At 38.8% G+C, this 7,934-nt stretch overlaps 2 protein-coding genes across 2 annotated transcripts; one reads left to right on the forward strand and one right to left on the reverse strand.

The window, feature by feature from the left end:
- The first annotated feature begins 601 nt into the window (after positions 1 to 601).
- On the forward strand, positions 602 to 3,597 carry LOC125201494 (delta(7)-sterol-C5(6)-desaturase). The gene is made up of 3 exons (XM_048099637.2): positions 602 to 958; positions 1,601 to 1,906; positions 3,076 to 3,597. Exons 1-3 carry the CDS (start codon positions 742 to 744, stop codon positions 3,366 to 3,368), a joined length of 816 nt encoding a protein of 271 aa, XP_047955594.1. The 5' UTR covers positions 602 to 741; the 3' UTR covers positions 3,369 to 3,597.
- Positions 3,598 to 4,407: 810 nt separating this feature from the next.
- On the reverse strand, positions 4,408 to 7,116 carry LOC125187293 (G-type lectin S-receptor-like serine/threonine-protein kinase LECRK2). Its single transcript, XM_089064846.1, has 2 exons — positions 5,828 to 7,116; positions 4,408 to 5,563 (listed from the first exon to the last, which is right to left on the reverse strand). The coding sequence occupies exons 1-2, from the start codon at positions 7,114 to 7,116 to the stop codon at positions 4,408 to 4,410; spliced, it is 2,445 nt and encodes an 814-aa protein (XP_088920972.1).
- Positions 7,117 to 7,934: the final 818 nt, after the last annotated feature.

The raw sequence follows: 7,934 nt of genomic DNA on the forward strand, positions 1-7,934 counted from the left end.
AAATGAAGGGAGTTGGTTAAAGGTGGTCCCTTTTTGACTTTTTGGTTTTTTATTTTTGTTTTGGTTTATTTTTGTGTTAATAATGACATTTTGGTGTAATTTTAGTGAATAATGGGGTAAAATTTTATGTCCAAATATGAAAAATTTTAAATGTGACTATAAATGTAGGACAAACTTTTATGGTAAAATGTGACTATAAAATTGAGATGGAGGGAGTATTTGGTAGGGTCACGAGTTTTAAGAAATGTGAATAATAGTAGAATGAAAATGTTAGTGGAATACGATGTCTATTTTTTTTATATTGGTTTTATAATAGATTGCGAGTGAAGTAAGTTAGTGAAATACGAGACCTACTTACGATTAGTGATTTTAATACACAAATAGTAAAGTAAGAGAAAAATATAAAGAAAAATAATTAAAATATTAATAATGAAGAAAAAATTTCAAAGTTAAAAATGCATATTTATGAGATAAATGAAAAGGGAAAAATTGCAATGAAATATAAAAGAGAAAGTAATAATTAATACGATCCACACCATTTTTTTTTGGGTAAATATTAATATCAGATATATTATGAAGCCAGACGAAGCATTTACAGAACAAAAAGAGGTAGAGAACTTAAAAAATCTTCAATATAAACAAATCTCCTCCACACTTCACTCTATTTCTCCTTCTCTCCCCATTAAACTACTCCCAATTGGAACTCTCTCTCTCTGAATCCTCTGCTTCTCCGCCGGGGCGATGGAGGATCAGCTGCGCCAGTTCGTGGAAGAAACTTCGTGGTACAACGACCTCGTTCTCGGAGCGGTGCTGCCGGAGAAGTGGTGGGCCCCACTCCCCCACTTCTACAGAGGCTGGCTACGGAACTACATTGGCGGCACCTTGCTCTACATGGTCTCCGGGATCTTATGGTGTTTCTACATCTACTACTTAAAGCGCAATGTCTATCTTCCTAAAGGTCACCGTCTCTCTCTTTTTCTGCTGTTCGATGAATGAGGATTAGCCGCATTCTCGCGATCTGATCGTGTATCCGCTTTTTAATCTGATGTCAATTTTGGTTTGCTCTCAATTTTGATTTGAGCATTTTCCCAATGTGTGATGAGCGCGGATTAGTTAGAAAAATTGTGGATTCTGTGATTTTGGGGAAATGAAGTATTGATGTCTGACGTAGTATTTTCACATTTGCCAAATTTGGATCGATTCGGAATCTGTTATGGTGATGTAGTTTGTGACTGGGTTTGTTTGTTTGTCTCCTTGGAAGCCTTTTAAAGAGATTTGACTGTTGCAAATATGGGAGCAAAACCTAATTTTGTTCGGTGTATTTACTGTTTTAAGCTCTCATCTGCTAGTGGCTAGTATTTTAGATAATTCTTTTTAAATTATTTGGTCAAAATCATTATTAGCTGATAGTACTTTATTTTTAGGCTATGTTTTGTTCATCTTTACTATTTTGTTTATGCAATTGAGCAGGTGGAAACTAGATTTATAAGGCCTAAATCTGTGTTTGTTGTTCTCCTTGAGCGGTTTTAGCTGAATGAAGCATATGAATATCAGTCTAGTTTGGCAGGATATGTTACATTGATGATCTGTTTGATTTCAGATGCCATTCCTACTAGAAAAGCCATGCTTTTGCAGATAAAGGTTGCAATGAAAGCTATGCCATGGTACTGTGCTCTACCAACAATCTCTGAATACATGATTGAACGTGGATGGACTAAATGCTTTCCAAGAATAAGCGATGTTGGGTTTGCTGAATACCTCTGCTATATTTGTGTCTATCTTATAATTGTGGAATTTGGAATATACTGGATGCATAGAGAGCTGCATGACATAAAGCCTCTCTATAAGTATCTCCACGCCACGCATCACATATATAACAAGCAAAATACGCTCTCCCCATTTGCTGGTAATTTCTTGTTCTATCTCATATCTACACATGATAATTTACTACGTTCCATTGCTTAGACAATTTTAAGGAGTGTTCACTGCAACCAGTAGACACTTAGTTTTGAAAGTAGCCAAGTTGCAGCAAGGTAGGATACTTCGAACATGAATGGTAACCTATGAATTTTGTGGCCTTGAAGAAGAATTATTTATGGAATTCTGTAGTTTGTTTCACTTTTGCTTTTGCTTTTGTGTAAAGAGTAAACCATGCAATTGGCAAAAATCAGCACTAGAATGATGCTTATGAGAGAGGAAAAGTAACCTTAAAGTATTTCCTAATTATTTCTTTCATTGTCACCTTAGGATTGTGTGTGAACTTTCTGTTACAACAATATTGTAATTGACTGACTTGAAACTGTATATTTAGTGAGGTATGTGACCTCCCTCAGCTGCTAAGAAGATGACTTAATACCCCCCTGTCAATGGTTACATCGATACATGCTTTGAAACAGTTACCTCGTACAGGAATTGGATTTCTTCTGGTTATGTAATACAATGTACTTTGAACTAGTCGAGATCTTGAGAAACCTGGGCTCCTTGGTAATTATCCATTTTGTGAAAGTAACTAGTCTTATTTTATCTCGACATCCTTTTGCAACTAGTGTTATTCTACTTTCCATTCTACATCTAGCATAACATTCTATCGCCTGTTAATATGCCCATACGTGCTAAATCCAACACCTTTTGATCTATAAGATCTGGCTTTTAGTCTCTCCATAAATGAAAAGAAAAATCAGCGTTTGTAGCAATACAGTGATGAATAAATAAATGTGTTGAAACTTTAACTTTTTATGTGTTTAAAATTTATTTTCTTTGTACTCCTCATGTCATGAATCTTTTAGTTTACGTGTTCCATTTAATTTCAATGTGTTATTCATATAATCTAATAGATGCAAGTCACTGTAAACTAGTACTACATTCTTTGCTAAAAATTTGTGCATCACATTTATAATGTGATCTTGCTTCTTGTGTGGATAGATTATAACGCATTACCTTGAAAATTATGGCTGTGCCGTGCCTGTGCATCACATTTATATTATGATCTTGTTTTGTTTCTAGTGTGGGTAGATTATAATGCATTGCATTGAAAATTATGACTGCTAACTATTGAGATGGTTCTTTTTAAATTAGGTCTGGCCTTCCACCCACTTGATGGTATACTGCAGGCAGTGCCCCATGTGGTAGCTCTCTTCCTGGTGCCAATGCATTTCACGTCGCACATAGCCCTTCTGTTCATAGAGGCTCTGTGGACTGCCAATATTCACGACTGCATACACGGGCAAATATGGCCGGTAATGGGTGCTGGCTACCACACGATTCACCACACCACTTATCGCCATAACTATGGCCACTACACAATATGGATGGACTGGATGTTCGGAACCCTACGTGATCCACTGGAAGATGACGCCAAGAAGATATAATGCCCGTTGCTGTTTTTAGGGTCCTAGTATTAGTTCTTCTTTCCTTTTGATGATTCATCAGGAAAGAAAAACTATCTTTTGCTTGCATGCTTCAGATGTACATTTTGTCAATTACTGATTGGTTTTTCTTTTCTAGAATTCGTTCTAGAGTAGGGAAAAAATGTGAAATTTATGAGACCTTTTATTCGTATTTGTTTTGTTTCTATATTCCAGACACCTTTTATTCGCATTTTTTCTCTCTCAAAACAATGGAACATGGCTAAGGTGATAGTTGTAATAAGCAGTAAAATATTTGGATCCAGGCTGTGGTATATGGTTGGAGATCTGATTTGCAATACAAATGTTGTACCAACTCTTTCTAGGATGCTACTTTCTGTCTTGTTTTAGAATATTGTTCTGAACTCCAATCTATATTATACTAGGTTTGAGTTTGGGGTTGAAATCAATTAAGGGGGACTCATACTCGTGCTTGAGGACATGAGCATTAGTGTATAAACGAGGAAAATCCAAAAAAGCAAGGAATGAAAAGTCGGTCAGGCTACATGGTGGTGAGGCCGTGGGATGTGGTAAGGAGAGCAGTGGAGAAAATTGCAGCAGCGGAAGAGGCCCAACTGGTGGCTGTTAGCAGCATTGGCTGACAACCTCAGCGCTTTTGCTGGACAGGGATAAAGAGACGGTTGCATCAGATCAGATAAGCTGTTTAGTAAGTATTCCTTCCAGTTCATAATATATAACTTACTGGGGTGGTGATTTTATGATAGATTGATAGTGTTAAAGCAGTTTTCTTATTTGCATAAATGTTGAAGTTTGTTTATGACTTTACATTGCAAATTCCTAGTAATGGGAGTAATGTCGAAACATGATCGATTTAGCAAGAAAACTGATGGAACTCGATATTCAACCTTTTGTTTCACCAAAAAACTTGTATACAATAGGTTAATCCTCCCCCTCTTCACCTCTTCCGCTGTCTCCTTCCCTCCTGCACGGCCATCGCCTCTCCCTCTTCCACTCAGCCGCCGCCACTCAAATTTGCGCGCGCTCACGGGAGTGTGCCCCTAGGTTGGTAATGGTTTATTAAACCATATGGAGTTTCATATGTTTCCACAATTACAGGAAGTGAACATGAGAGCTGTGGCTTAGGAGAAGAGAGCAAAAATGGCATTGGGGGAATCTGTATAGACTGCAGATTCCCTTGCAACATATCCACCACTTTATTCATCGAAGGCCTATCTAATGGAGCTGTCTGAGTGCACCAAAAACCTACCATTAACATTTTCCTCACAACTTCTTCTTCCTCTTCTGTCATGAGGGCATGAATCTTTTCATTTTGCATTACCACATGCTCATAAATTTCTTCAAGGAAATAATGTTCACTTGATTGAGATGACTTATTCTCAACATTAGTCCCTGTTTCTGCCATTCGAAGAAGCGTAATACCATAGCTGTACACATCAGATTTGTGAGAAACTACACCGAAATTTCTTGAGAACACTTCAGGAGCAATGTACCCTATAGTTCCTCTTGTTCCAAGCATAGATATTATGCTCTGCTTCTTCACACACAATTTAGCAAGCCCAAAATCCGATATCTTTGGGCAAAAGTCTTCATCCAAAAGAATATTCTGAGGCTTGATATCAAAATGCACGATCCTCGTGTTGCAGCCTCTATGCAGGTACTCAAGACCTTGGGCAACCCCAACTGCAATCTCGTACATTTTCCTCCACCCTAGCGAGCAATTTGGATCCACAGATCGGCTCTTGTGGATGAACTTGTCTAATGATTTGTTGGGCATAAATTCATAGACTAGAGCCTTGTTGTTTCTCTCATAGCAAAATCCCAAGAGATTGACAATGTTGACATGGGAGGTTCTACTGATGCTGGCGACCTCGTTAACAAATTCTTCCGCATTATCATGAGTTTTCTTTAAGACCTTCACTGCCACTAGCTGACCTTCAGGTAGCTTTCCTTTGTACACAACACCATAGCCTCCTTGGCCTAGTTTCTCAGTGAAGGATTTTGTTATTTTTTTGATTTCATTGTAGCTGTATCTTTTCGGAGCCAGATATCCATGGTTGAGTACAAATTTGTCGATACGCTGTTTGTTTTCCTTTCCCTGATTGCACCATCCACGCTGTCTTCTAACGTAGTAGAAAATGACGGATATAAGCAGACCAAGTATACCAAGCGATACTCCTGCCGAGTTGTACAAATAATATAGGTTGCAGAATTTTAACCAAATAGATACTGGAAAAAACAAACAATTAGGTAGACTGCAGTTTTAGCTACTGAAACACTATTTGCTTGACATGCAGTTCTAGTGAGATTTTTGTACACGATTATTTATTCGGTACTTACCTAGTAATGCACGCTTCTGCACACCGGTAAGCCTCTTTCGATGTCCTGTCAATCCGAATAGAAATCTAGCAATGGTTAAGCCTCAGAAGTGCATACATATGGAAAAGAAATTGTGAACAGTGTGATAGTTCATAATTGTCTTGCCTGGATAAATATGGGTGAGGCTGTTCACTCTCACAAAAGCCATGTCAGTGTCTTTTGGAGAAAATCTGCCACGGCTTAGCGGAAGCTTTTGCTTCCGACATTCTCCATCTCTAAACAAGGCTACAGTACAGTTGCAATCTTGTAGACAGCCGTCTTTGCAACTTTCTTCAGTCGTTCCTCTCAAAGCACTGTAGTAATTGTCTTCCCATGTTACATTGGCAACACTCCTCATCTCATAGCTTCTACTTTGTTTCGTGTCTCTGCAGTCTACCTTTAAATCGGAGGTGCAGCCGGCGCTCCATTCTCCTTCACGAGCGATATCAAATCCGGGGAGGCATCTGCACTCCGCACCTCCATCCGTGTTAGTGCAGTAGCTATTAACGCCACACAAGTCCTCCGGTAAACATTTGTCCTCCGTGGCTGACCATATTGACTTCCAATTGTCTTCTCTCTCCAGTGATCGATTGTACAGACGAAGAATTCCATCCAAATCGAGCCTCACGAGACTGATGGCCCCTACTGTTGGGTTCCCTCCCGAGGTTAAACTCTTCTTCCTGACACTGCCGTTGTACAAAGAAAGACAGCCATCATATTCAAGATTCAACGATACATCGTTGCCCATCCCCCATGTGTCGAACGAGAAGTAGGCATCTATCGGTGTGTCTTGTCCGTACACATAGTACAGAACAAGGTTCGCATCATATTGCATCCACAGCCTGAAAATCCCCATCCTGAAATCCGTCTTCGCAGCTCTAGTCAAAAGCATCCCGCCCCGTGGAAGGCGCTGTCCGGGCAGAAGGGTGTCAGTCGGGTAATCAAAGGTCTGCCAAACGACACTGGAATTAGCATTGTAGAGAACAAAGTTGCCATTGTCAAGCATTTCTGCCCATGCTATAGGTTGGGAAGAGTTATCAACCCGAGATAATATATCGTTTGTATCGTTCTTATGCAAGACCAGTCCATCTCCCGTTAGCACCAGAACAACGTCATCAGGAACGACCGGATTCTTCTCTGTGTTAGCTGTCCACACCACTGTCCTCTCCTTGATGCTGCCGAAAAAGATGCAGACGGAATAGCCATCCTCCGTGTCGTGGAACCCGAAGGCGAAGGTGTTCGAAGCCGAGAACCATGAAGTGTTGTCTGTGGGTGTTAAGGAAGATAATAGGCTGATTGATGTGATTACTGGAAAAGTGGGTTCTGCTGAAATGGGAGCAGAAAGGAAGAGAAACAAGGCTGCAAAAGTGGCCATTTTACTTATTTTCATCAAGAAAGAGAAGCATTGGGTTACCATGCAAGATTATTCAAGTCTTAATCTACTTCGGTAATTACTATCAACATTTCTTGTATAAATATATAGACAAAATGATCATCTTTGGTAACAGCTAATGCACTTGTCTTCTAGTAAACAATCTAGATGCTATGGCGGCACAAATCTAAATTCGCAGGTAAATTTCTATATCCCTAAAACACTTCCTATGAACCCAAAAATCGAAATTTGCCAAGAATTTAAATCGAACCGAACTGAAATTCGAAGAAAAAAGCAAACCAAATTTCAAATTTTAATTTGGTTCGGATCAAATAGTCTGTTTTCAGGTACTTTGCTCAGTGCTCATCCCTATGTAGTAGATGCGTTTCTTTTGGGACAACCGAAAAAGGGATACGGCACAGCTACAGAGGGACGGAGGGAGTACTCGTTAGTCTTTATTATGATTAATTTATTTTGTTGCTAGTATTAGTTTGCTAGGGATAAACTTATATCTTAGAGTTTGATTTGGTTTAGAGTCTAATATTTATTTTGTACAATGTTATTCAAGTTGGAGTTGTTTATAGAGTTCTTAAGAGATTTTGAAAAAAAGGTCTCAATCGCAAGTCTTTCGAAATTTGGATTAAATTCGCTTATTTTTCGGAACATGGGATCGTAGCATGCGAATTTTTCGAAATAAGAGATTTTCAATTTTTTTAATCTATTTTCTCTTCTTTTTTCTTACTCTCCCCGTATTAAAAAAATAGAAACATTTGAAACGACACAGATTTTAATACACAATTGGTAAAGTAAGTGAGAAGAAC

This window comes from Salvia hispanica, chromosome 2, assembly GCF_029641045.1.
Source record: "Salvia hispanica isolate PSC_SH4W2 chromosome 2, Shi_PSC_v1, whole genome shotgun sequence".
Lineage (NCBI taxonomy): Eukaryota > Viridiplantae > Streptophyta > Magnoliopsida > Lamiales > Lamiaceae > Salvia > Salvia hispanica.

Bases quoted from the DNA above. Each gene is read 5' to 3' on its own strand.
- LOC125201494 (XM_048099637.2), top strand. From the start codon at position 742: ATGGAGGATCAGCTGCGCCAGTTCGTGGAAGAAACTTCGTGGTACAAC. The intron at 959-1,600 runs GTCACCGTCTCT...GTTTGATTTCAG, and splicing joins CAATGTCTATCTTCCTAAAG to ATGCCATTCCTACTAGAAAA. The intron at 1,907-3,075 runs GTAATTTCTTGT...TTTTTAAATTAG, and splicing joins TACGCTCTCCCCATTTGCTG to GTCTGGCCTTCCACCCACTT.
- LOC125187293 (XM_089064846.1), bottom strand. From the start codon at position 7,116: ATGGCCACTTTTGCAGCCTTGTTTCTCTTCCTTTCTGCTCCCATTTCA. The intron at 5,564-5,827 runs TTCCATATGTAT...GTACAACTCGGC, and splicing joins CACACTGTTCACAATTTCTT to AGGAGTATCGCTTGGTATAC.